General features: G+C 41.6%; 5 protein-coding genes across 6 annotated transcripts; 3 read left to right on the top strand and 2 right to left on the bottom strand.

Moving 5' to 3' along the window:
* Positions 1 to 552: 552 nt before the first annotated feature.
* Positions 553 to 1,835, bottom strand: LOC115741046 (pathogen-associated molecular patterns-induced protein A70-like). Its single transcript, XM_030674752.2, has one exon. It carries the CDS (start codon positions 1,713 to 1,715, stop codon positions 723 to 725), a length of 993 nt encoding a protein of 330 aa, XP_030530612.1. The 5' UTR covers positions 1,716 to 1,835; the 3' UTR covers positions 553 to 722.
* Positions 1,836 to 4,611: 2,776 nt separating this feature from the next.
* LOC115741045 (zinc transporter 4, chloroplastic-like) lies at positions 4,612 to 7,785 on the top strand. Its single transcript, XM_030674751.2, has 5 exons — positions 4,612 to 4,835; positions 4,940 to 4,997; positions 5,306 to 5,715; positions 6,025 to 6,342; positions 7,323 to 7,785. Exons 1-5 carry the CDS (start codon positions 4,821 to 4,823, stop codon positions 7,776 to 7,778), a joined length of 1,257 nt encoding a protein of 418 aa, XP_030530611.1. The 5' UTR covers positions 4,612 to 4,820; the 3' UTR covers positions 7,779 to 7,785.
* Positions 7,786 to 10,348: 2,563 nt separating this feature from the next.
* Positions 10,349 to 11,447, top strand: LOC115740938 (transmembrane 9 superfamily member 7-like). The gene is made up of 2 exons (XM_030674588.2): positions 10,349 to 10,710; positions 11,129 to 11,447. Exons 1-2 carry the CDS (start codon positions 10,349 to 10,351, stop codon positions 11,445 to 11,447), a joined length of 681 nt encoding a protein of 226 aa, XP_030530448.2.
* A 3,592-nt stretch (positions 11,448 to 15,039) lies between these two features.
* Positions 15,040 to 21,738, top strand: LOC115741043 (glycine dehydrogenase (decarboxylating), mitochondrial-like). 2 transcript variants are annotated; one of them, XM_048277823.1, is made up of 16 exons: positions 15,040 to 15,273; positions 15,311 to 16,617; positions 16,850 to 17,095; positions 17,189 to 17,266; positions 17,358 to 17,458; positions 17,537 to 17,732; positions 17,844 to 17,969; positions 18,409 to 18,594; positions 18,697 to 18,810; positions 19,120 to 19,272; positions 19,440 to 19,628; positions 19,905 to 19,982; positions 20,061 to 20,186; positions 20,274 to 20,372; positions 20,683 to 20,800; positions 21,469 to 21,738. In XM_048277823.1, exons 2-16 carry the CDS (start codon positions 15,361 to 15,363, stop codon positions 21,561 to 21,563), a joined length of 3,162 nt encoding a protein of 1,053 aa, XP_048133780.1. In that variant the 5' UTR covers positions 15,040 to 15,273; positions 15,311 to 15,360; the 3' UTR covers positions 21,564 to 21,738. The 2 variants fall into 2 exon arrangements, with proteins under 2 accessions (XP_048133780.1, XP_030530608.2); XM_030674748.2 differs by having other exon boundaries at positions 15,040 to 16,617.
* A 271-nt stretch (positions 21,739 to 22,009) lies between these two features.
* Positions 22,010 to 24,460, bottom strand: LOC115741047 (GTP-binding protein At2g22870). Its single transcript, XM_030674753.2, has 4 exons — positions 23,933 to 24,460; positions 23,746 to 23,815; positions 22,465 to 22,627; positions 22,010 to 22,374 (listed from the first exon to the last, which is right to left on the bottom strand). Exons 1-4 carry the CDS (start codon positions 24,408 to 24,410, stop codon positions 22,171 to 22,173), a joined length of 915 nt encoding a protein of 304 aa, XP_030530613.1. The 5' UTR covers positions 24,411 to 24,460; the 3' UTR covers positions 22,010 to 22,170.
* Between the last annotated feature and the right edge of the window lie 3,467 nt (positions 24,461 to 27,927).

Genomic DNA, 27,927 nt, shown 5'->3' with positions numbered 1-27,927 from the left:
AGTTAAGGATCATACTTGTCAAATTAAAAGTTTAAGAACTACATTATACGTTGAATCAAAATTCAAGAACCATTTATGTCCTTATCCCTTTAATTTATTCAATGTAATCCACAAACTTTAGTTTGATGTGTAATATCATTTGCGAAATTTTAATTTGTTTAACTTGATCTCCAAATTTTGATTCAATGAGATTCATAAACTTTTAAACATACCGCATAGTGCAGATACTATAGTAAAACATTTATCAATAATTCGAACACAACATTAAGTAAATTAAAAATTCAAAAATGAAAGTGCATGCCAAAATTCAGGGACCATGTTACAAAAATTTGAAGTGAGGCTCAAATTCGGCTTTGAAGGATTTAGGATTTCGCAATGGGTTACATTTTCACTTTTTTTTACGGCGGATTCTGTTCTTGTAGTGCTCTTTGAGTCTCAATCCATGAACAGAGAGAGCCAATTGAACGCTGGATGACCCCACTTCTGCCCTTTTTACCTGTCCTCCAACCTAAAGCACATACGATGCTAAAAGAGGAATCAAACCACCGTATAAGGATGAAGAAGCTGATATGCAAGCGCCATTTACTTTATCCTTGAACGGAAAGTTCAACAATCAACCATAATCAAACTTCGATCTACACCCAATGGAAAGGAACACAGAGAATCACCAAGATCGTGAAACTAAAAACCCCCCAGCAAAAAGAAAGTACACAGCTTGTGCTCTACTTGCCATTCCCTCTGTTAATCATCTCCTTGTACCTCATGAAGGAGTCCAGCCTCTGCAACTTCAGCTGCTGCTTGAACCTGTTGATGAAATCATCGGCCTTCGCGTCGACCTCCTCGTCCACCTCGTGGCTTGCCTTGCCCTTCCCTTCCCTCGTCGTCGCTGGCCGGCGCGCCTCCACAATGTCGTCCTCTTCGAAATGCGCGAAAGCGGACTTCAAGCTGGCGGATTTCCTCATTTTCCTCGGGAGCTTGGGCGTGAGCTCGCCTGATGCTGGCTTGGTGTCGGACTTCGTCCTTTGGGCATGATTCTCCTTCAGCTGACTGTACACATCATCAAGACTTTGCTCATCCTCATCCTCATCCTCTTCCTCTTCCTCCTCAACATCTTCTAGTTCTTGCTCTTCTTGCTCTTCTGCTTCTTCATCTCTAGCTGGGTCGACTTGCCCTTCCTCCTCAGCTTGGGCTCTCTGCTGTTCTGGCTCATGGGGTTGCTCAGAGCTGTGATGGGTCGGTGAAAAGCCAGCATCTGGAGACACATACTTATAGAGATTGAAGGACTTGAGCCTGTCCAGCATCGAAGGAGATCTGGTCAAGAAAGGCGCCTCCTTTTCGCTTTCCCTCTCTTGTTCATGCCCAAGCTCGGGGCCTTGCTGCAAGAACCCGTAATGGGTCTCCATCTCAGGGGTTTTGCCAAAATGGGTGTTGGGTTCTTGGGATCTGTAGCAGTACAAGCTAATGGACTTGAGCCTCTGCAGCATTGACGGAGATCTGGTGAACTGTAGGGGTTTGGGGCTCTCTTCGTGCTGCTGTTGCTGTTGGTCGTGGTGTGGCTCTTGTTCTTCTTCCTTGGGCTTGTGGGTGCTGAGGCTGGAGGTGATGAAAATGGTGCCGATCATGAGGTTGAGGAGCACGAAGAAAACGCTGGGTGTGAACCAGCTGTTAATGGTCGCCCAGATCGACGGTGTACGAGTCGCTGATTCTTCAAGCATGGCTTCGGAATGAGAGAAACAGAGAGAGAGAAGTTGAAGTGGAGGTGAAGAAGGTGAAGGGGGAAGTAGGGAGAGTGTTCTGTTCTTGGGTTGGGATATTTTCCTCTTTTCTCTCTCTCTCTCTCTCTCTCTCTCTCTTTGGGGGTTTTGAGTTTTGTGCTGCGTCTTTTGGGAGGTCGCTTTGATGTGCAACAGCAGGGGACACGTGGAGGCGAGTAATTGGTCTGTGGGAAACGGACAAAAGAGAAACGGCGGGATGTGGATGGAAAGGTGAGGTTGGTGATAGCACTTGGGCAAGGGCGAGACGGAGACCATACTTGTGGAAGAGCATTCAATTCGACAGTCTCGAGCGACGAGCGTGACGCCGTCGCCAGACGGCGGAAAAAGGATTTCGCGTGGGAAAGATGAGAAGGCCCACTGGGCCTTGTACTGGGCCTGGTAAAAGTACTTGTTGACCCAAAAAAGTCAAGTTGTTGTTCATGGGCTCATTTGATTCAATTCTGCCGCATATTCGTTCCCGCAAGTTGAACTGTGCGATTTGTTATTTGAGCAAGACGAAGGACCGCACCGAACATTACCATAGTTCGTGATGGACCTCATTGAACAGATTAAGAGTTCAGAGGCGACATTGCCCGAAGGGCCAAAGTTCAGGGATTGTTTTTTGTCATCTTCGCCTTTCGTTTTCTAGTTTTCGGTCTTCCGGACAACGGCGGTTGCGAGGGCCGGGGACTCTCGTGCGGTGTTCACCAGCACTCTCTTCTCTCTCTCTCTTTCTATTCCCGGATGAATTGGACCGGCATGTTAGCTCATATTGCTGGTCCATGGGCCGCAACATCAGCAGGTATCTGAACGAGCCAGGGAGAGGAGCTAATCTTCAGCGTCGACAGCTTTCTTACGCACGAGGGCCTCGCACTCGAACTCAACCCCGTTGCATGTTCCTCGTCCAAAGCCCGATGGACCGCCTTAAATAGGAGCACTTGCGCTTCAGCTTGAAAGTGGGGGAACGGAATTTGCTTGCGCTTTCATTGACTTAAACCTTCTTGCACAGCAACGTGATCATCTCGAACCACGGCACTCGCCGCGCCTGCTCGCACTTTGAAGGCGGAACGGGGCATCGACTCTAACTCCACGCGGGTCGTGGGTCGGGGCTCGGAACCCTGGGCTGTCTTGCGGGTCATTTAACCGCCTCGTCCGGCGGAGTCTCATGGCGATTTTACATGTGTTAATGGGATTTGTTAACTTGAATGCTCAATGTATTTAACGTTTATTGAAAAGCGAAAGATGACAAGAACTGAATTATCTCAGGTCATCGTATCTAATCATCTTTCATAATGACTTAAATTCACCTAGGACTTGCAGTTGTGCCTCTTTCATTGAAATATCTTTGTCATCTCTAGCAGAACTTTAGATCCTGTGGCCGGGAATCAACTTCGCCAAGCAACACGGCTTTTGTGAGCTCATCATTGAGATGGACTTGGAAGTGATCAGTGAACTTATTAATCATCTCAGAAATATCAAAAGACCGTTCAGTTCTTACATATTACATATTTTTTTGGGAAGAACATCGTCCTTATTAGCTTGCAGACACTGGGTTCTATTTACGGCCTCCTACGGAGTTATCTCGTACTGTATTAGGTGACAAAATATGGGCGTTAGATTTTAGGAGATAATTTGTATTTCATGTCATTTCATATACCCAAAAAAAAAAGGGAAAATTTTCAAATAAGGGCATGAAGTGTTATAATGTTTTTAAATAAGGACTTGAAGTTGACCTTATTTGAAATAAATGCCCGAAATGCTATCGTTTTCTCAAATAAGAATATAAAGTTGACATTGTTTCGAATAAGAGCCCGAAGTAACCATGTCAGTCTAAAAAAAAAAGGGCATGATCTTACCGGCTGGTCAATGGAATCTTCACCTTTTAATTTTTTTCTTCCTTTTTTAAACTCAAAAAAGAAAAAAAGAAGATAAAACTTTAAAAAGAACACACAAAAAAGGGCCTCTGCTTGTGGCTGCCGCCACATCAACGGTGGGACGGCGGCAATGGTCGATGGGGCTAACGATTCTTGCCATAACCGGGAGAGGGTTGCTACCCTCGCCCCTCGCCTCTAGCCGACAAAAGGGTCGCAACCCTCTCCTATCTCTCGAGAGGGTCTCAATCCTTGTTGAGGCGCCGGCCGCCATCACCGTGGCCCCACCGCTCGGCGATGGAGTGGTGGCCAGTCATCTGGTCTTTATCATTTTTCTATTTTTAGGATTTTTTTTTAGTTTTTAATCTATTTTAACTAAAATTCGGATTAAAATTGTCCTTTAAAGAAAATGCTCTTGACATCCTGGAATATTTAGCCGGCTGATGATGTCACGTCCTTATTTGAAATAGTGATGATCACTTTAGGCGCTTGTATGAAATAAAATCCATTTCATTGCTTTATTTAAAAAAATAAAATTTTCCAAAAAAAAAAAATCCAAACATGAATGCAAAAAAATTTCCTTAGAGGAGCAATTGCCAATCCACTATTGGGAAAAGGCAATTGGGTCCACACTTCCCTTTTGCTGACGTGGCGCCATCACTTCATTTAACTTTTATCATTTACCCACGAGCGGACAACATGCGAGGAATAAAAAAGAAAAAAAGATTTATTGAAAAAACACAGAATAGAAAAAAGCGGAAACAACAAGAAGCTTCATAAAATCCCAAATAAACAAACAAATAAAACAAACAAACCGGACCGAATGACATTAGCATATACAAAAAGTGTCGACACCATCTCTCTCTCTCCCCTCCCCATGGGCGCACACTCTCTCTCCTCCTCCTCCCTCCGTCGCCCTCCACTTCGTCAACAATGTCGACACACTCCCGCGTCCCCCCGCACACCATCCCTCGCGTATATGATGCCGTTCCCATCTCCTCCTCCTCCTCCGTCTCATTCCGACGCGAGGGGGCTGGCTTTTCTCCGCATGCACATCTCGGCGCGTGCTCGATCGCGAGGCGAGAGAATCTTCGCACGGGAAGCTGAAGGGGTGGGGAAATCGAGATTTGGCTGCGTTCCATTGTAATCAATCCAAGGTCGGGTGAAGCAGCAAGCTGGGAACGTCTTCTGATCCATGTTTTTCTTCGAGGTATGCCGTAGAAACTTGGTTCTGTTTTCTGGGTGGATGTGTGTGATTCGTAGTTCGTGTGTTCCGGGTGTCATTTGATTGAAATTCGCTTCGGTCCTTGTCAGGAACTCTGGGAGATGTTGTTCCTCGATCGTCTGATGTCGAAGCCTAGGGTTTATACAGGTGAGTTTTCGGAATGTTGAGCTGTTTAGTTCGGGAATTCGCGAGCTTTTACTACCGTGTCCTGTTTTTTTTTTTTTTCTTTTGTTGTGCGTGTATATGTTGATTGGGCTGAGTGCTTGCGTTAGGCTGGATTTGGTTGCCCAAAGACAGTTCTTTTATGAATACCAGTGACTGGATTTGTTCATCAGACTGGATTTGTGCATCTTGTGAGCTGTAGAAACGCTACAAACTGTTGTGTGATTTTAAATCAGTATTGCTTCTAGCATGCGATCTCAGCGACTGCAATTGTTTGCATTGGTTCAAAACAGATTTCCTTTACCATTCTCTAGCTGCTTCCAAGTTCAACGCCAGTTGCCAGTCAGAAGCATTAGAGTCTTGCCGCGATGATTCAGCCGCTTTCTCGCTCAAATTCGTAGCCATGGCATCGATTTTAGTTGCTGGAATTGTTGGAATTGCAATTCCACTGGTCGGGAAGCAGAGGAAGTTTCTCCGCACCGAAGGCAGCCTTTTTGTGGCAGCCAAGGCCTTCGCCGCTGGTGTAATTCTTGCCACCGGATTTGTCCACATGCTGTCTGGTGGATCAGAAGCACTCTCAGATCCGTGCTTGCCTGAATACCCTTGGTCAAAATTCCCATTTGCTGGGTTCTTTGCCATGATGGCCTCACTGGCGACTCTTCTTGTCGATTTTGTGGGGACTCAGTATTATGAGAGAAAGCAGGTACGCTTCTTGTGTTTCATTTGTAAGTTTGTCCTTTTGAGATCAATTTCAGACAAGCACCGGTGATAATTAAACAGATATAAATTTCTGATTCGTGGATAAGGCAATATTTTATATTTAGACGAAGGAAGAAGGAGCATTAGTTATTATTTATCCTCACTAAGAAAAAATCGTAGGTTGACTCATATTGAGTAAGTCATAAACTTGTCTGTCTTGTTTCAGTGGGTTTTAGTGCTCTTAATTGCTTAGAATTGCATTTATGGCTCAACGATAGTATCTTACATCCTTCTATGAACAATGTAAAAAAAGGGTTTGACTCAAACAAGTGAGGAGCAAGGTCGAGTTGGATCTGTGGATACAAGTCTCGAGTCAGGTATACTTCCAGTTGAGGAAAAGGATTGGCATGGGAAGGTATTTGGAGAAGAAGAAGGTGGTGGAATGCACATTGTGGGGATTCATGCACATGCAGCTCACCACAGACACAACCATCCTCAGGGACAGGACGCATGTGATGGGAACCTGAGGGAAAACTCACATTCTCATGGTCACAGTCATGGGCACGGGCACTCGCATGGGCTGGGGGATGGAGAAGGGGATGGTCATACCCGGCATGTCGTCGTTTCTCAGGTAAATCTTTTATGTTCCATGTGCTATTTGGATGGAGACTGGTTGTTTTAGTTCTCATTATTGCTGGTCTACGGGTGTCTCAGAGCTTTCCTTGCTCGATCATAATGTGGGATATTTGGTAATTTCACGTTTTTCTCCTGTCTCAAGTCATATTGAACTTTAGATGTAGCCCCTGATGAAAGATGATTAAAGATAAAACAAATTGGGACAGCACAAATTTTGTGTTTGATGTGGTCCATAATGATAGTGGGTAATTTGTCTGCCATTAATTTTCTTGAGAAGCTGGAATAAATTTATTAGGCCTGTTTAATTCAGCAGCGTTTGGCCATCCTGTTTAGGTCAAACTCGGTGGTTTTGTTATCGTGTGAAGGTAATTTTGGTATTGGCGAATGAGACAGGATGATGGTGGTTTTGGGTGAAGGGTTGAACTTGCAGTCCTTTAATTTTAGGCTAAACAGCAGTAACGTATTCAGTCATATGGTGTGTTGCACATAATGCAATGAACTGTGGGGTAGGTGACTTGGGTGGCTCTTTTTCCTCCTGTTAGCTAGGAGTTATTGAATTTCAAGAAGCCTTTGTACTAGTGACCAAACAGGCTTGAATTGTGACTTGTGTGCTTGACTGATTGGAGATCACAGACTTGAATCAATTATAGATTGATTAAGATCTTGCCACAATTGAACTGTACTTCACCACAACATTACTTTGCAATTGTTGAAAACTTAGCATTTAGATTAAGCATCGAAGTTAATAGATAATCAAACGGAAGTAAACTTGACTTCCAAACATGGCAATTGGACAGGGTATTGTTGGACATTGTTTTACGCTTTTATGACATTTGGTTCTATACCCTCTTAGATACTATCTCCCGATGACTAATTTACACCATTTTCGGTATTATCATTCCAACCCTCAGCCCCCGCAAAAAATTAACAGTCTCCTTAGTTCTTCCTTTTGAATTTCCCCCTTCTCTTCTGCAGATTTTGGAGCTTGGAATAGTGTCGCACTCAGTAATTATCGGATTATCCCTCGGCGTTTCACAGGACCCGTGTACCATAAGACCGCTAATAGCGGCCCTTTCTTTTCATCAGTTCTTTGAAGGGTTTGCACTCGGAGGTTGCATTTCCCAAGCCCAATTTAAAAGTCTCTCTGCCACTATGATGGCGTGCTTCTTCGCCATAACAACCCCAGCGGGGATTGGTGTGGGAACTGCGATCGCTTCCTTCTACAATCCCTACAGTGCCGGAGCGCTGATCACCGAAGGTATATTGGACTGCATGTCGGCCGGTATCTTGGTGTACATGGCCTTGGTGGACCTAATTGCTGCTGACTTTTTGAGTAAAAGGATGAGCTGCAACTTTAGACTCCAAGTAGTGTCTTATGTAATGCTCTTTCTAGGGGCGGGATTGATGTCCTTGCTTGCCATTTGGGCTTGATTTCAATGAGAAGGTAAGTATGTCATTTGTTTGGGCGGTATTAGGGGTGTCAATGGTTTAGTTCGGTTGATCTGAACCATTAGGGTGTGAACTAAAACCGAAAAGAATCTTGTCTTGAATGAACTGAACTAAAAATTCAGTTCGGTTCGGTGTTCGATTTGTCGTAAAAAAGAAAAAAAAAGGATTACTTGAAGATTTTTTAGTGAGTGTTGCATTGACGTCAATTGTCATTTGCTTCGTATGCCGACTCCAAGTAAATTTTTTCTGACAAGTAATGCCAAATATCAAAGTCTCATTTACTAAACGAGTTTTACTTAAGTGCTGTGGCTAAGATAAGTAGTTATTTAGGTTTTATTTAAGTTATTCGGCCTATTTAAGCACCTAACAGAAATCCGTATCATTTGGTAAGCCCATTCAATGTATCAGTCTTAGTATCTCTAGCATTATTCCCTTGGAACTTGTAACTTGTTGAATTATGAATTGGATATTTCAAAACATATCATACTTAAGTACGTTAGCTAAAACAACTAATGGACTGAGTCAAAGAAAACTTCAAGTTATCCCATGATCATATCATTAGAAGTAATTCATTTTGGTACTCGACCGGACTGGCCCGGACGGACTAGCTCGAATCGGTGATTCGTGAGGGAACCGATCCAATTCCCGATTCCAATAAATTGGAATCGCTGGATACTGATCCGATTGCAAGTTCTAAGTGTGGAACCGTCCACTTGCACTGGACCGCTAATATATAATAGATGTTATTTAATTTATAATTTTTAAGAAAATAAAAAATCTTAAATTCCTAATTTGAAACTCTCTCATCTCTCTCAAACTCTCATTCTCACCTCTGTCTCTCCGTCCTCATCTCTTGACTCCCATCGACTCACGGCTTCAACTCTCAACTCCCATCGACTCACGACCGTTCATCCCCTCCCTCTCTTGCTTTCTATCGCCTCCATTTGCTTGGTGGGACTAGTTACGTGAACTCACCTAGGAGCCAGATCGGACTGGGTAGATCCATGAAATCAACGGGCGGTTCCTACTTTCAATTTTTTGGAATCGGTCCTCGGTGGCCGATTTCCGGTTCTAGGGTACCCACTCAGATCATGCTTACCCTCAGTAGATATATATACTCCATAAGTGTTAATTATGGAACTCCAAAGCAATAAATACGCGAAAATTGAACCACAAGGTCGTTTACACAATGTTGAGATCTCAAAAATCAGAAAAAGTAAGCAAGAATTGGGTTTTCAATCAGAAGAATCTTATCTAAAACAAACCATTCACTACACCAGTAGTCAAGATGCATTTTTGAATGCAAACCATTCCCACAAGGACGATCTCGGGTCATTGTCATGTTTTTGTTGAGTCGGGTGTGTAATAAAGAGTGCAGGCTCCTTCTTCTGCTCTGCTGCGATGCAGAAGAGAAGGTGAAGGCATTATAATGAGGGAGTTGTAGAGAGGGGAATGGCCAGCTTGCGCGAGTGTTATTCTCTTACTTAAAGAAAGGAAGCTTTTTTCTCATGAGCCACCCGCGTCTTCCATCACACAGTCGGTCCTTGTTTTCATTCTCGCTTTAGAACCGTGTAAGTAACAGAAGGTCCTCTCCATTTCTTGCTCTGCCTTCTTCACCTTGGAGACCTCGGTGCCGACCCTCGGCACTAATGGGACAGTGCTGTCCTGGAAGGAAGGCAGTGGTGCTATCCTGTTTGTGCGGGGGTCCATATTGAGGTCCATCTATCCAGGGAACGTTAAAGACCGAAGGATAAGTTCTCGTTCCATCATGTGGATTCCAAGTTAAACTCGAGATGAATGCCATAGGTGAAACTCTGTTGTTCCTTCTCTTGCCACAGCCAGATTTTATTCGACATGTCTCGATACAAAGTGAAGAATCAGCTGTGCAGTATAGCGTGCAGATAGAGGATTGGCACCGAGTCTGTTGAGTGCTTTGAGGGAAAAAAATAGATGATGATTATCGAGCAAACCTGTAAGATCCTCAAACTGGTTTCACTTCTGGTGAGTAAAACTCCGGTGATATATGTGATAGTTAACCGTCGGTAGTTCACTTTTGCTAGGCTCATGGCAACCACATTGTGCAGGTTTCTTGATAACCATCCCATGGCAGGGTCATCTCGCCGTTATGGGAGCTGGGGTGAGAATTCTCTGGTTCACAGGCCTGTGTCCCAATAGCAGGTGTAACCTTTCTTTGCGCACTCTTCAACCTTTTCCTTAATGCAGTCAACTATCGGACACAGGAAAGTGGACACTACCTTGAAAATAACCATTTGTCCTTTAGAGTCTTCCGTGATACGAATTGGTGCAACGGTCATGTTCGTGCAGTAGGATTCATGGTTCAACCGCTCAGGTGTTGTTTTTATCCCCATTTTGATGTATTTCTTTTGCCAACGTTTCCAATGAATTTGATTTGTTAGAATATAGTTGTTTCCTATTCCTCATCTCTTTCATCATGGCAGGAATTTTGTTAAGAATCTTTTACAATGAAAACAATAGCTATGCTCAGTTGGAAGTCCGAGCCTGACGTAGTCCAGTGAGAAATTAATGGGGAAATGGTATTAGGAGATGTTTTTATGCCATTCTGCACCCATACAGCAGCAGGGGTTCAGTTTATTGGGATGATAGTAATCACCGTGATCGTGGCAGTAGCCAGAAGAAACTTTAACTTCCAGAGCTGCATATTAAGTTGCCTATTAATCAGCAAAAGACTTGTGTCGATCATGACACTTGCTAGGCCCGTAATGGGGTTACTTGCAGGCTACGCATCAGCCAGCATCAACTCGGTGGTGTACTTCTTTGTGCATCTAGAAATTGCTGAATCGTTGCTGACCCTCCTCTACTTTGGGTATATGCTGATTGCTTTATATGCAATTTTTGTCCTGTCTGGTGCCATCGACTTCTTTTCAAGCTTCTGGTTTGTCAGGGAAACTTTTTTTATATGCTCAGCGGGGCATATCGTGGAAGATTAATTCAGCATAGTCTGATGAAGTTGAGACATTTGGTTGTTCAAGTACTGAGTATGGATTGGAATTCATGTTAATTCAGTTTTCTTGACTGGATTTTGATTTAAGTGTTTATGCGGTTGCTTCATGTACCCTTTTTTGATACAAGCTTAGAGCTTTGAGTTTCTTCTCTCTGTTGAAATGGTGGACACTGTGATTCAAGTACATATGGCACAATCAAACCAATTAATGTGTTTATTCCTTTTCACTACATGCACTTCACATAGTAAGGTCATATATCTGTGTTTGATTAACTAGTTATTCTTACGTGCACAATCATTGATTGATTGATATCTGAACAAGTATCTGATGGTTCTGCAATTCTTGTAGTGCAATTTCATATCTAGCAATGTTAGTTTCCCATGCTCCTCTGGTTGGCATCTGGTTTCCATTGGTTTTTGCTGGAAGCCATCTTGCTTCAAAAGATTCTTCTCAGGGAGATTCTGCACTAACGGATGAGGTAGCCTTTGAGTTCCGAAGCAATCCACAGCAGATATGGCACAAGAGACCCGTGTTCTCGATTCTTTTCGCAGGGATTCTTCCTTTTGCAATCATTGCAGACCAACTTCACCTCGGCTGGATGCTGCTTGGAAGGATGAACTTTACATTGCCTCAGATTCCTGCCTCCTCGTCAATGCAAAATTTTTAGTCATCCAATGCTATTTCCAATTGCGAAACAAAGGTTGACAGTGGTGGCGTTCTTTCTAAACCACAAGTTATTTGGCGGTATATATTTCTCTATACTCTGTCGTCCGCTTCTTCATGCAGTTGAAGATCACTAGAGCGGTTCCAACCCTCCTCTATGTTGGGTATATATGCTCATTGCCTTGTACGTGGTTTTCATCGTGCCAGGGCAATTGGCTGTTACTTTTGCTTCCAGTTCGTGAGGAGTGTCTTCTTTTTGCAGGCCAAATGAGACGAGTTGGGGATTCTCACTAATGCCATTCAGCATCGTCCGAATGATTGTCTGTTCGGATCCGATTTCATCTCCTCTTTGTTAAAGTGGTGGTTATTCTGATCGAAGTGCATATGGCACAAGTTAAGCAAAAGTCAGCACCTCGCCGCTAGGATCTTAAACCCGGAAAATGGCAACGTAGACGTTCTGAACTGAATTTAGCATCGTGTATTCTGTAATCGACCATTCGAATAGCCCTAAGTAATGCCCCGACAGCAAGTCATTACATAATCTACTGTAATGTACTGTTAGACTTCATCATTTACATGTCCTCCGTATATCTGTGGTCGTTTTCTGCATGTTTTGCTTATTGATAAAGTCATTATACGTGCATCAGTAATCCTAGTTGAGTTTATTTACAGAGTTGATAAACTACTCAATTGGAGGCTGACTAGACTTTCTCAAACTCGGGTTCGGTGGACTCGTGGCGATTTGAATTTTCCATTACAGAATGTGCAGCCGGATCTTTGCTATTTATAAATTGATTTCCGTGATTTTTGTGAGTAATCATTATTAGGGGATCCAAACTGATAAAGAGTAAGGTTAAAGGACATTAACATCAGCCTTGGTTCCTCCACCTGATCATGTCAAAGGGAGTTCTTTGTGACCTATGTTTCCATGCATACCGAGCTTCTGTCAGGAATTCTCTGTGTTTGCCTGTTTTGGCTCTGAAAAACGGGGATCTATGCTCGGTTCACCGCCTTCTACTTCGCCGCGACCCTCCTTATCAGCGCGCTACACATGTTCTTCACACCTTGAAACAATCTGTTCCTTCCATTGTCAGTAGTTACATTTCATAAGGTAGATTGAATACCTATGACTCCGTCTCATTATCATCGTAACAAAGTTTAAATCTGAATTCTTGCTCACCTCTTCTTCCACTGCAGCAGGGAAACGCTGCGCCAGATCCAAAAGAACAAGCTTGGATATTTTCTTCACGAAATAGATAGTCTTAACCCGGCGAAGCATTACAATCCAATCGGTATCGAGTTTCCTTTGGAGCTTCCTGTGGTCTTATTTAGCGGGTCCAAGTCACGAAAACCCGGATACCATACCGGAAACTAAACATAATCTCCTCAAACTACGCTGTTGACAAGAGAAAGACTGGTTCATATTGATATTATCATATTATCATATGTTCAACAGTTCCCAGCATGCGCAATTTCATATACTTTGTGATCAAGATAATCTCTCAGCACGTGCCAATACCAATTAGAACCTAAACTTTGTTTTATGATGTCGTGTCCGGTGAGATGTGATATATCAGCCACACCAAGGTGTGCTTTCCTTTTCATTTGCTTAACCTTGTTGTTTCTTAAATTTTTGTCTCCCCTTTTGAAAATACTTTCAGTAGTAGGTAGGATTTCTGGAATATTTCCAGATTAAGCACACTTTTCCAGGAAATTTCACTGTTCTTTATCTGATTAGGCAACTTCTTCCTATGAAGTTTTTGCTTCTTAAAATTCCACATACTCAATATCAATATAATATATCACAGTGCACAATCTTCTCAGCATCTTATTTGTAGGTGGACTCTGGTCCTCGATTCTCTTACCTGTCTGCATCAGTAGTAAGTAGAAAGCCTTGACCTTGAGCATGAGGGAATGAACCCTGGTAGGTTCTAGCCATGATTAGGAATTAGCGAGTTAATTAATTCCGAATCTCGGGTTCGACTTTCGCTCAACCGAACTACTCCAGACCAGGCATCCAATCCAGGTTTTATGTTCCCGAAGATTTCGTTAATCCCGACATCGGCGTGCCTCTTTGATGAACCGGAAAAATGGACATGGTTTTAGGTGATCCAAAGTGAGGGAAACAATTGTAAGTACAGCTACGAGCAGGATGAATGAAGACTGTCCTTAACTTTGAAAACTGATATGAACCCTCGTGAATCTTTTGGTGCCTTGTGTCTGAATTAGTCCCATGAATCAGAGTTGGTGACAACGTGAATCCAGCGATGAATCTGCGGACCACGTTGGATTTTCTTAGCAGATACCAAACTGTGAGGAGGACCCCAAACCAGGTGCTGACAAAGGCCAAGTCCAACACGTGAGCTCAAATCCAGGTCACAACTTCTATTTCTCTCTCCAATTTTGGCATTTTCATCAGTAAAAAAAAAAAACATTATTTATCTGACGACATGTGGGGCCTTTGATTTTACAAAAGAGATTTTCAAAATTCATTTAAAAATTAAAGCGAAAGTGATTTATTTGTTTGTTTATCTTGTGTTTGCTCGAAAATTAACTTGACTATCGTAATAATTAGGCCAAATGACAAGCTAAATCCCAACAAATCCAGGGATTTTTTAAAGCAGTTTTTCTCTTAATTTATTTTAACGCTTCTAAATGCTGCCAAAGAAAAATTCAGGCTATTTCGTAAAAAAATAAATGATTTAAAAAATATTTTTTATGAATTATATCTTGCATTGCCTAAAATAATTAGTTGATGAAAAATATTTTTAATATTGATAATAATTTATATTTTAACATTTTTGCTGATGATGAAAATATTATTTATTCATTCATTTTTATTAGTGACACAATCCATATTTTTTTAAAGTGAATCTGCCGACTAAAACAGAAATCCTAATTTGGGAGAATTATTACTTTTCCTAAATAATCACTAGACTTTTGAGGATCCATGGAAGCAACATATTCATTCCCTAAAGGGATAATGACTCAAATGGTCTACGAACTTTGACTCAATATGTAATATCATTTATGAATTTTTAATTTGACCAATACGTTTCTTGAACTTTTGGAATATGTTTAACTTAATCCTTGAATAATAAGAAGATGTTTTATATAATCCTTCCATTAATTCAAGTTTAATGATGACATTGGACGTTTTTTTATAATTCATGGACTAAGTTGAACATATTCCAAAATTTCATGGACCACATTAAATAAATTAAAAGCTCAAGGATCACATTGTATATTGGGCTAAAGTGCATGAACAATATTGATCAAATTAAAAGGTTAAGAATCACATTACACATTAGGTCAAAGTTTAAGGACTATTTATGCCATTTTCCCTCCTAAAAGAGATAAGCCCATTGTGGAAGAGAATCTGCCAACAAAAATTCACAGATGTCCCAACAAGGAAAGCAGGAAAGATCAGTCCTTTTTGGAGGTCCAAAGATTGGGAAGAGCTTTCTGACCATTTTCATCCCTTAAAACTCAATCTTGTTCCCTTCAATTCCTTCCATTCATTCGCTTAAGGTTTTGTAGCTGTGCTCATGTCATTCAGACAAATAAAAAAAATAAACTGTCCTTTTCTTCCATAGGAGCGCGGTCACCAACCACCAACCATTTCCACCAGATCTCGAAGTCACAAACTCCTGAATTGTTTTTAATTCAAAGATACTGTTTCACAGATACCCAGAAATATACGAATCCTCGTCTTTTGTGGGCTGTGATCATAAAAGGCACTACGCCTCAACAACCCACCACCCCACTCACTCCCATGGAATGACAAAAAAACTGCAACTTGGAACCATTGTTGTTGTTGTTCTTCAACAACAACTTTAGCTTCTGCTAAATCTCCCTCTTTGTCCTACCAAAACTTCCTTCCTTCCTTTCTTTCTTTCTTTCAGTTTTGGGCAACTATGGAACGTGCGAGGCGTTTGGCGAACCGGGCAATCTTGAAACGAATCGTCTTGGGGTCGAAGCAACATCGCCACCTTGAATCTGTGTTGGATTCTTCATCCCCTGCAATCTCTACCCCTTCAAGGTATGTCTCGTCGTTGTCTACATGTAGCTCAATGCACAAGAGCTCGAGATCAGAGATGTTGCTGCGTAGAAATGTGTCATATAATGTCGGTAAAGGTATTGGGTCGCAAATAAGAACGATATCTATCGAGGCATTGAAACCGAATGATACTTTCGCTCGCCGACACAACTCGGCGACTCCGGAAGAGCAGACGAGAATGGCCGAGTCTTGCGGGTTCGGTAGTCTCGATGCTCTGATCGATGCCACCGTGCCTAAATCGATCCGTATAGATTCCATGAAGTTCTCTAAGTTCGATGGAGGGTTGACAGAAAACCAAATGATTGGGCACATGAAGAATTTGGCGTCGAAAAACAAGGTCTTTAAGTCATTTATTGGTATGGGATACTATAACACCTCTGTTCCACCGGTTATTTTGAGGAACATCATGGAAAACCCAGCTTGGTACACTCAGTACACACCCTACCAAGCCGAGATATCACAGGGCCGCTTGGAGTCTCTGCTGAATTTCCAGACCATGATCACCGATCTCACCGGTCTGCCCATGTCGAATGCTTCCTTGCTCGACGAGGGAACCGCTGCTGCTGAGGCAATGGCAATGTGTAACAATATTCTGAAGGGAAAGAAGAAGACTTTTGTGATTGCGAACAATTGCCACCCACAAACCATCGACATATGCAAGACTAGAGCAGACGGTTTCGATCTTAAGGTTGTTACATCTGATCTTAAGGATATTGATTACAAGTCGGGCAATGTTTGTGGGGTCCTTGTACAGTACCCTGGAACTGAGGGTGAGGTGTTGGACTATGGGGAGTTTGTCAAGAATGCACATTCTCATGGGGCTAAGGTTGTTATGGCGACCGATTTGTTGGCATTGACGATGTTGAAGCCTCCGGGTGAATTTGGGGCGGATATTGTTGTGGGTTCCGCACAGAGGTTTGGTGTGCCAATGGGATATGGCGGTCCACATGCTGGTTTCCTTGCAACCTCTCAAGAGTATAAGAGATTGATGCCCGGACGAATTATTGGCGTGAGTGTTGATTCTTCAGGGAAACCTGCTCTGCGTATGGCAATGCAAACGAGAGAGCAGCATATCCGCAGAGACAAGGCTACAAGCAACATCTGCACTGCACAGGTATACAACCTCAGTCATAGGTTCAACACTTTATCGTTTTTTATTTTTAGCTTTTTAGTTTATATGTTTTATGGAATTAGTAGAGGTAGTTATGCGTATTTCATGGAGCTCAAGACTATTGGATTGGTACCGACTTAGTTCTAGTTTTGTTAGAAGGCAGATTTTTTCATTCGGAGCTCATGATACGTGAGTGCTGGTGATGACTTGTTTTGACTTATTCTTGTCTGTGTAGGCATTACTTGCAAACATGGCTGCCATGTTTGCAGTATATCATGGCCCTGAAGGTCTAAAAAAAATTTCTCAACGAGTTCACGGTCTAGCTGGAGCCTTCGCTCTGGGATTGAAGAAACTTGCGACTGTGGAAGTCCAGGGGCTTCCTTTCTTCGACACTGTGAAGGTTAAGTGTCCCGATGCACATGCAATTGCTGATGCTGCTTACAAGAAAGAGATGAACTTGAGGGTGGTGGATAAAAACACCGTAAGCATCATTCGCATCTCTTCTGCTTGTCACTCTGTTGAATTATGTATATTTTCTGGCATGAAATGATTTGAGATTAATTGCTGCTGGCAGATCACTGTCTCATTTGATGAGACTACCACTCTGGAGGATGTCGACGAGCTTTTCTCAATATTTGCATGTGACAAGCTAGTGAGTGCAAGCGGCCTTTCTCAGGCTTTGAGTTGATTAACTGCTCCAGTAATTCCATTTTCTGACTGGTTCCTTGGGGTATTATATGCAGGTCCCATTCACGGCTGCATCACTTGCACCAGAGGTTCAGTCATTGATTCCAACTGGGCTTGTAAGGGAGACTCCATATCTGACGCATCCGATTTTTAACATGTAATTGCCTTTGAGATGGTTTGGTTTCTGTCCGTCTGCTAATGTGCCCGACTCTGACATTTATATTCGTTATGATAGGTATCGCACTGAGCACGAGCTGCTCAGATACATTCATAGGCTGCAGTCCAAGGATTTGTCTCTGTGCCATAGTATGATTCCATTGGGATCCTGCACGATGAAATTGAATGCTACTACGGAGATGATGCCAGTGACATGGCCCAACTTTACAGACATACATCCTTTCGCCCCAGCTGAGCAGGCTCAGGGTTATCAGGTAACTTGCTATGGATTTTTAATGAATTTTACAAATGGAGTAGATGTCATGAAGGTCAGATTCATCAGAATACAAGCTAATGCAAGAATGGGATTGGTTTCAATCTTTCAGGAAATGTTCAATGATTTGGGCGAACTGTTGTGTACGATTACTGGGTTTGAATCTTTCTCTTTGCAACCCAATGCTGGTGCTGCTGGAGAATATGCAGGTCTCATGGTCATCCGTGCGTATCACATGGTATGGTGACATAAAAGCCATATATTCACTGATTGCTTCCTCTCTCAGACAATGATTGGTGTGAAAGCAGCATTAAATACGTAAGTTGTGAACTTTTCTAGAAAAAGAAAAGAAAAATGGGGACATGCCTTTGGCAACAGCTACTATTCACATTCTTTCTTCAAGTACTTTAAAATAGGAGAAACTGTAAGAGTTTCTCACGTGGCAGAAAACGAATTTAGTTTGACATCTTCAGAGTTTGACCGGATGTTGTTCATCTTCAAAGTATTCAGATTTTCAGACTGTTGTGATCTGTTTATTACTCTTCCAATTATTGGCAAGCATGGAAGTTCAAGTCCAAATAAGTGCATTCTCCTTCACATTATTTTCTCAACTAAACACATCATGGTGCCGAATTGTAATTAGTCTGCTCTTCGTGGTGACTGATTCGGTGCCTTAGGCAAGAGGGGACCATCATCGCAATGTGTGCATCATTCCTGTCTCTGCTCATGGGACAAATCCTGCCAGTGCTGCTATGTGTGGTATGAAAATTGTTGCTGTTGGAACTGACGCCAAGGGTAATATCAACATTGAGGAGCTGAGAAAAGCAGCAGAAGCAAATAGAGAAAACTTGTCTGCCCTTATGGTGAGCCTGATTTCTCATTAACTGGAAAATAATTTTCATAGATTTCAAACCGGTGATTTTACCAGGACCGTGTTATTTATCTTGTTTAAATACGAACTTCAGGTCACATATCCTTCAACCCATGGAGTGTATGAGGAAGGCATAGATGAGATATGCAAGATAATTCATGACAACGGAGGTCAAGTGTACATGGATGGAGCAAACATGAATGCACAGGTCTGTTTTTGCCTCTTCGCTGCAGTCGAGCTATAGGCGTGGTTCATAGCTACCATTCTCATCTGTCCAACCATTAACATGTTACTTGATAACACTTGAAATGCTCAAAAAATGTCAGAGAGGCACCTTGACATATGATCCAGATTATAATTGTTACTGTGCAGTGAGGTTCTTAAAAGAGGAGTACTTGATTAATTTCCATTATAATTCAGTACTTTGTCGTCCTGAGAAGTATTCAAGTTCAATGCCTGGCTTGCGAGATATCTTTCAGCATATTAAATCTAACTTAATGTATTTTGGTTCTTGTAGGTGGGTTTGACAAGCCCAGGATTTATTGGAGCTGATGTTTGTCATCTCAATCTCCACAAAACATTTTGCATTCCACATGGAGGCGGTGGTCCAGGCATGGGACCTATTGGAGTGAAGAAGCATTTGGCACCTTTTCTGCCTTCGCATCCAGTAGTAAGTATTTTCAGACACGAAAATTAGTAACTTTTTTTTTTTCTCCGTCACCGCATTATGGTCCTCTGTGATGGTAATCGGACCGAATAGACGTTGTGTCATCGGTTTATGCTGCATAAATGCCTGTGTAATTGAGTTTTTAATCTTTTGTTCTTTCTGTCTTAAAGGTTCCTACGGGTGGTATACCAGCCCCAGATAATTCCCAGCCATTGGGTACAATTTCCGCTGCTCCTTGGGGTTCGGCGCTTATCTTGCCAATATCATATACTTACATAGCCATGATGGGATCTAAGGGGCTCACTGAAGCATCAAAGATAGCAATTTTGAATGCAAACTACATGGCAAAACGTTTGGAGGTTTATCCTTTTTTTCCTTTATTCATCTTTTTGTTGCTCTTGTTCATCTGTATACTTGCTTCATCATAAATCTCAGTCTAGCGTAGTGCAATTGGTGCATGCTCTATCTTGGCTTTCGTTGCCAAACTTCCGAAGAATATTTATTTCTTTTTAGGGAATTTGTCTTTTCACTGGCAGAGATTGTAACAAAGTTGCAGAAACGAGGATCTCGTATTCTTGTGGGAAAAACTTTGGCCTAATTTGTCATCTAATCATTGCCTGTACTCTGGTTTGCAGAACTATTACCCCATCTTGTTCCGTGGAGTCAATGGGACAGTTGCCCATGAATTCATCGTCGACCTAAGGGGCTTTAAGGTAGAGTATATTCAGTTAATGTCTTATTTGTTGCCTTTTGTTGGTTTTTAATCGACTGGGCAAGCTATTCTATTGCAGAATACTGCTGGCATCGAGCCTGAAGATGTCGCAAAACGTCTAATGGACTATGGATTCCATGGACCAACCATGTCATGGCCAGTCCCTGGCACACTGATGATTGAACCCACTGAAAGTGAAAGCAAGGTAATGACAGCACGAACACGATCTTTTCAGTTTTCTTTTGTCCAAGGTCTTCGAAACAACTTAGCAGTAACTGATCATTTGTTGCAGGCTGAGTTGGACAGGTTCTGCGACGCTCTCATCTCCATTAGAGAAGAAATCGCACAAATTGAAAAGGGAAAAGCTGATATCCACAACAATGTCTTGAAGGTATGAGAAGAATGATATCTTTACAGGGAGCCTCTAGATTTCTTGTTAATTAAGCAGTATGAATGAAATTAAAAGCACAACGACAGTGCAATACAGAGTATTTTTTTCACATCGGTTAATAAGTCGTCATTTCAGAACAATCAAATGTTCAAAGGCACGAGAAAATATGTAGACAAATTCCTCTAAGACACTCATCCATTGTCCTATCGATTTTTTTTTAACACAATCAATGTCAGATATATATAAATGCTTCGACTGCAGTTTTTCTTTGATTTCTTCTGAGGAGCTTCTAATTTCGGATATCTTTTAGTCTGCTCCCCACCCACCGTCATTGCTGATGGGAGACTCGTGGACGAAGCCGTATTCTCGGGAATATGCTGCTTTTCCAGCTTCCTGGCTCCATACCGCAAAGTTCTGGCCATCCACGGGTATGTGTGCCTTGTATTATTCGACCAGTGTGACATTATATGCAAATGGTTGTTTCAACTGATGCTGCTTTCATCATGAGATTTTGGTTATACTCCGAAATGTTGACTCAAAATATTGCACATCCAATGTATTGAAGTATGACTCCTTAAATTGAAAGCATTGTTTTTCAAAGTTTAAAATATGGTTCATTGTTAGGTACCTGGAACATCATCGTCATGTTACCACATAAGTAAAACTAAAATCATAGCTTATGCAGAGGATAACAGTAGATGCTACAAGTAGCTGCAACTGCATTCATAGCGAATAGCGACTATTATTTTCTGTTCATTCTTGTTATTTCCATCTCCTTTGCAACTCCAGAAGTTTTCCATTCAATCTGTTCTCCAAGTTTGATTCAAGGGATACATTTCTATCCAAAATTTTATTTAAAGCTGAAATTTGAATTTCTGTTTGATGATCATGAGCATGTCTGTGATATCTATTTTCAACTACTGGTATTTTCAAAGATGGGTATAGGACTCGCAGAGTCTGAGTTTGAGTATATTGAAGTCTGGGGTGGCAGCTATTTTGAATGTTAATTCATGTCTGTTTTAAGTGTTTCCCTGCCAAAAGAAGAAAACAAAAGAAACTGATTGTTCTTCTCGTGTGCTGCTCGACATTCTACCAGGACGCATTGATAATGTCTATGGTGACCGCAACCTCATCTGCACCCTCCAGCCAACATCACAATTTGTCGAGGAGCAAGCGGCAGCTACCGCCTAGACTATCTCTCTCTCTCTCTCTCTCTGCCAAAAAGAAAAGAAGCGATCCCTCAATGTATGTAAGTTGCCAATTTGGCACACTCCTTCACATCTGGTGGTGTTTAGTTCCATTTGATGCCATGATCTTTAAACGATGAATAACAGGGGTTGCTAATTGCAATCCAAGCATTGTTCTTGTCTTTCAATCTGTCTTTGGCCTCGATCTGATATCAAGCATTTCAACAGTAGAAAGAAGCAGCAAATTGTAAGCACTGGTCTGATTGCACATCGCCGTTTTCGATTATCGATCGTCACCTAAGCAGAACACTAAGAAGGGTAAAAACTGACCACTCTTGATCTGTGTTGACCAAAGTTACAGAAGTCTTGAATAAGATAGGACTTAATAAGGATTATTCAAGAACGAATGAACTATATGCAGACAAAGAATTGAGTACAACACCATGAAAAAGAGGTTTAAAAAGATACAAAACATCTTATTCTGTACATGTGTTATCTATACACACAGAGAGGTACAAATTCAATCGTTATCTCAAGAATGCAGATAATAGCAAAATGAAAGATGAACTTGACTTTATGAGGGTATTAAAGGGGAATTGCTTCGTCCCTTTCTATTGGTCCCAGTAGTTTCTAAGCTGGGACATGTGCAAGAGAAGCTCATCTCTCCCTAAACCGGTGACACTGCTAGTCATTATCCACGCAGGATGCTCCCGGTAGTTTTCCCTAATCACTTCCTGGAAACTCCTTATGTTCTCATCAGGCCTCTTCCCTCCCTTCATCTTGTCGCACTTCGTGAAAACGAAGGTTAGAGGTATCTGAACAAGTGGAGAAGAGTAACATCATCAGTACGTTCAGCCACTGTTGAATGTTCAGCCTACAACTAAGAAACTAAGAAAGCAGCGTACATTGTTGCGTCCCAGCCAATTCGCACAATCAAGGTCAATCTTTTGAAGAGGAACGCTCGCATCGATAAGAAGTAAGACAGCAACTAGCGTATCTCTGTTCAAAAAGTAGCCCTTTGTGAATGCTGACCAATCCATTCGAACAGATCCAGGGGCCTTAGCAAACCTACGAATGATCAAGAAATCCACAGAGCAAATGCCTTACTCTCTTGTTCAACAACCTAACACATCAGAATATCTCATCCAAAGACAAGGTCGACATGGTTAAAAGACAGATAATATAGCATGTCCGTGGTCGCCTAGCCTCGACCCCGACATGTTCAAACGTGGAAATAAAACCATGGTAAATCTCAAGAGCATTAATGAGAAGAATTAACTAAATGCAAGGGTACCACACAATATAAACACTTGGTTGGAATCTACAAATCTACTGCCAAAGGACTGTGATTAATGATTTCAGATCACAGCCTATATCTGGAAGAGGGTAAACCAAAGGCAGGTCTCAGACTGCTGTGAGACACCAAATGCTAATCTAATGCAAGGTTAATAGTTCGGTGCCTGCAGGTCAATCATAACATGATACTACCCTAGAAAGACAAGCCGGATATTCTAGCAAGCAAAAAAGAAACCTACAATGCTCAAGCATTTTCCATTAGTCAGAGAACCAAGAAACAAAATCACTCGCTAAATCTAGAGTATATGGCATAAAATCTTACCCAACGGAGGATCGGTACTAGGGAGCGCTAAATGTTTTGCAGCTATATTTATTCTGCAGACATCTGTAACAACTTATGCGCTTCTTAAAAAGACATACATCACACATTCGACGAAACTGTCAAGTTACAAATTTACTTTATGGATATACAAATTTACTTCTTCTGCATCAGGATTCATAGCAAAAGACGGAAACTAGTCCTTTGCTGCTTGTCAAAGGGTCCATTACGTGAAGAACAGGAAGACTGCAAATTGAAGATGGAATTCCCAGCATGTACATCTTAGCTAAAAGAATTACTGCATTGGCATATACAAAGCGACAGGTCACAAATGCTCAGACCATTTAAGCCCAATTAATCGAACTTTAGAAGCTTGTCAAAAAGTTGCCATCTAATGGTTTTTCACTATCCCACTAACAGCTTCGAATCGACTTTCCTCACTCAATTAGTTGCAGCATTCCAAGGACCAAAACTTACATATTAGCTCACATTCTGTGATTTTTTGCATTTATAAGCCGCCAGACAACATAAGAAGTTTAAGCAAGTCAAAAGACAGATGCATAGAGCTCACCCATAACCCGGCAAATCCACAATATACCAACTCTTGTTCACCAAGAAGTGATTTATAAGCTGAGTCTTGCCTGCAACATAAATTAACAAATCAATCAATCAACTCATCCCTCGCTGCCAAAGTAAAACCATTCAGAACAACATCATTTGACGATAACTGTCAAAGAGAAGAAAAAAAATAAAAAGACCTGGTTTCTTGGACGTAAGTGCAACTTCCTTCTTCCGAACCAGAGCATTGATAAGCGAAGACTTGCCCACATTAGACCGACCCAGAATCGCAAACTCGGGCCTCCCATCTTTGGGACAGTCCTTGGCCCTCCCACTGCTCTTCACGAACTCCACTTCCTTGATCTGGGCATGACCCGCGTAGGGTCCGACGACGATGTTCGAACCGGGAAGCACCATGTCTTCGGAGACCTCGGCCGGATCGACCCCGGGCGGGACGAAGAACACTTTCCGGACAACCCGGGCCGAATCCGAGGCCGTCGGGCTCGCGGCTCTGGAAGCGGAGGCATGGAACCTCGGGCCGTGGCGGGTGGGCGGCGAGAAAGGAGGAGTCTTGACAGAGAGCGAGGAGGGTGGGGCATTCGGAGATGGCCGAAGCGAGGGTTGAAGGAGAGAGGTCGAGTAAAGAGTGAGGAGGCGATTTCGCAGTATAATCGCCATTGTCAGAGAGAGATGCTTTGCTTTGCTCCGAGGTGGAGCTGAGCCCTGGAGAGAGTCCGTACTCGCTAGAGCAGTGAGCGCATTTTTGTGCGGGCTTCGGCTAACGACGTCGTTTAGCCCCTATCCGGATTTGCTTACGAAAAGGCAAAAATCCAATTTATTCCAAAGTGGAAAATTTAGAAAGACGTTTTGAGTTTTGGAAAAAACATTATTAACGTTTCGTTTGTTTCGCAGAAAATAATTTTTTAAAAAATATTTTTTGCATTTTTCGATATTTGAAAGCGAAAAATAAGCTAGTCTAGGAAAATATTTTTCTTCTATGAAAAAAAATCCCTTCAAACGTGAAGAAAATATTTTCTTTTTTTGAGAAGAGGAAAATATTTTCCTCATCTTTCTTTCCTTCTCTCTTCCACATATTTTTTCTTTTCAATTATTTTGTTACTTTCTTTTCATTTTTATTTATTTTTTCAAAAATCAAAATTTTTATTTTTTTGAATAAAAATCATTTTTTAATTACTTCTTTAATTTTTTTTCTCTTTTTTTTTCCTTTCTTCTTTAATTTCTTCGTCGGCAAGTCACTTGTCACGGCGATGGCCGGCGACCGGCCACAAGCGAGGGGAGGCCTTGCAGGAGGCCAAAGAGCTTAGGCCGAATCTTGCCGGCTCCAGCAAAGCCTCGGCATCATTGAATCTGGCTTAGCCAGGCTTGGCCTCGAGTGAGTGAGGCTTGCCTCGCCAACCGTGGCCGTGGCCGAGCTCCACATCCGAGAGACGGCTCGTTTGCCGGTCACCAAGATCTCATAACGCCTCCAGACGGTGGCCATACGAAAGCTCTCTTCTTTGCGTGCTGAAGATAGTCCGCGAAATCTTGACATTTCGAGAACCATGTCAGACCGTCACTTCATGCAAAGTATTGTTTTCAAAGCTCTTCTATTTTTCCGCCCGCCCACGTTGGAGCAGTACTGCAAACGTGCCAAAGAAGTTAAAAAAAAAAAAAAAACCCTTTATTTTGATAATTACGTGAATTGCGGGCATTGAAGATTATGATATACATGCACCATTGAACTTCTAGGTTATTCGACCAATAAAAAAACTTGTAAGTTCTGTTTTGACCCCAAAAAAAAAAAAAAAAACTTCTAAGTTGTCTCATCTTCATCCTCAATCTCTTTTATACTTTCTCTTACGAGACACGTATGGCAAAAAATAATTTTTTATACTAAACGGTGGAAAATATTTTCCAGTTCGTTTTTAGTTTTTAGCCAAACACCGAAAAATATGGTTATTTTCCTGAAAAAGGTGATTATTTTCCTGAAAAACGACTTTTCTGTATATTTCCAAAAATCCCACATTTTTCACAAAAAAAAAAAAACAGAATCTAAAACTATTCTCCAATCCACATGTCAACAAAATTCATAATGTCAATAGGCATGTGGCCGTGCTGATAATAGATTAAGAGGCGGGGGCACTAGTATCATAGGTAAGGGATTTGACTCCCGTGTTACGTACAAAGACAGAGCAAAAGTCAAATAGGTGACAGTTTGAGATATGATAGACTAAAAATAAAAATAAGAAAAAAAAATCATAAGTTTTAAGATATATTTTAAAATTTTGACATTACATAAATGTTCAAACTCAATGAATGCTTGGACCAAAAAAAAAAAAAAAAACTCAATGAATGCTTAGATTTGATACTGGACAAATACCAAGACGTAGAGAGAAAGAACGAAAGAAAATTAGACTCTGTTTGTTTTGCCAAATAGTTGAGCATTTCATGTCTAAACGAATTAAGCGAGTCGATCCACACGAGACACGATTACTGTTGGGTCATGAACAATCCGACATGTTCATCACACACGCACTCGTTTATGCCAAATCTAAACCTGGGTAATTGCACGTAATGTCACGTTAATGAGCCGCGTCGAGAATTATTAGGTTGAACATTGGTATTGATTACTCACGCAACGAGAAAAGTCAGCTCATTAAAAAATTTGGATGGTTTTTTCATTTGGTTGGGTAGCAAGTATCATCAATCACAATTTGGCAAAATACTTTACTTAGTCATCTTTTGAACCATAGCCTATAAAATAATGTTGGATCTTTGATGGTTGCTTCTATGAATTATATATTTCAGTCAGGTCCCAAGAACCAAAAAGGTTCATTCCGTCTGTCTTTGATCGTCTCAAGCCAACAAGCCGCTTCTCCTCACGTTCTCCGACAATCTCGTACGGCATTTGAGACGAAAATTACGGATGTGGTGAGCTTTTTAATACGTAAAGTTTTATCAATCGCGATCCACTCAAAGTGAAACCATCACGGCGCCCATTACATATACAAGGAATGATTGCCTCCTTACGAAATCACGAATGTTCATGCGACATGGATTGATTGACATAAGAACTCGACGTTGTTGCAGTCTCGCTCGTACGCTTGACTTATTTCTTCGAGTTAGGAGCACCCTGTCGTGCCGATAGATCGGTGTTACGACTCGTCTGCTTGCGTTGCGAGTCTTTGAGTCGTTTCTTATGCTCCGTCTACTTAGGCGAAGGATCCTCGAGATAGGGAGCAAGAGTGATACTGATAACTGTGGACCATGCTCGTCAGTTAACGAGTCATTAGGGTTAAGTCTGATCGTGACGACGGTGCTATTTGGACTAATAAACATCGTGCTTAAAAGTAGTTCCCATATAAGAAATACGTGAATATATGAGACTAGAGCGAAAATATGACTATATGAGTATAGATCGATAGATAGTCTTTAATTATGATAACACTCCAAATTCTTAGATGATAGCAAGTTTCCTCACGTTCGTTAGAATGTTGCGGATATACCTGTTAAACACATTTAATTAAAAAAAAAACATATATGGAATACTGATTAGGTTGGTAATTTGTGTAGTGTCGTGTTAATTATGTGGAGTCGAAACGGGGCGGGTGTAACATGGATGTGATCGTTTAATGACACATTTACTAAACGAGTTGAACCGCTCCGACACGAATACGACACACCTAATAAAGTGGGTTATGCGAAACAACTAGCGTGAGTATCAAGAGTGCCACCCTACCAAATGCCGACACAACCGTGATACATTAACCGATTTATAAATATACGTCAGATATGTATAACGCATTAAAGTGTATTATTGAGTTAGCTTTTTTACGTTTAATGACACTTGCATTCTAAACATGTTTTTATTTTATCGATCATGGACGCGAGGAAAATGGGAGGTGGGCGGGTAAATGAAGAATGACTAAATTTAAGAGAACAAGAGAAAGGGAAGTTCAAATTTTTCTTCCCTCATAGGCTTGAAGTATTCTTCATCAATATGTACATCGAAATATACACAAATTTCACAATTCTCTCTTCCGCTGCATCATTCTTGGCTTTTATAATAATTCTTTGAACTATAGTCTATATAAACAATGTTACTATAGCATGCATGCGACCGTTCATGACACAAGCTTGATTATACCAAGCCCAAACCCGTTTTAATTGTGTGTAATGTGATGTTAATGGGTAG

The sequence above is a fragment of the Rhodamnia argentea genome, chromosome 4, assembly GCF_020921035.1.
Source record: "Rhodamnia argentea isolate NSW1041297 chromosome 4, ASM2092103v1, whole genome shotgun sequence".
NCBI lineage: Eukaryota > Viridiplantae > Streptophyta > Magnoliopsida > Myrtales > Myrtaceae > Rhodamnia > Rhodamnia argentea.
The sequence above is the reverse complement of the archived record's forward strand: the minus strand, read 5'-3'. Positions and strand labels throughout refer to the sequence as shown.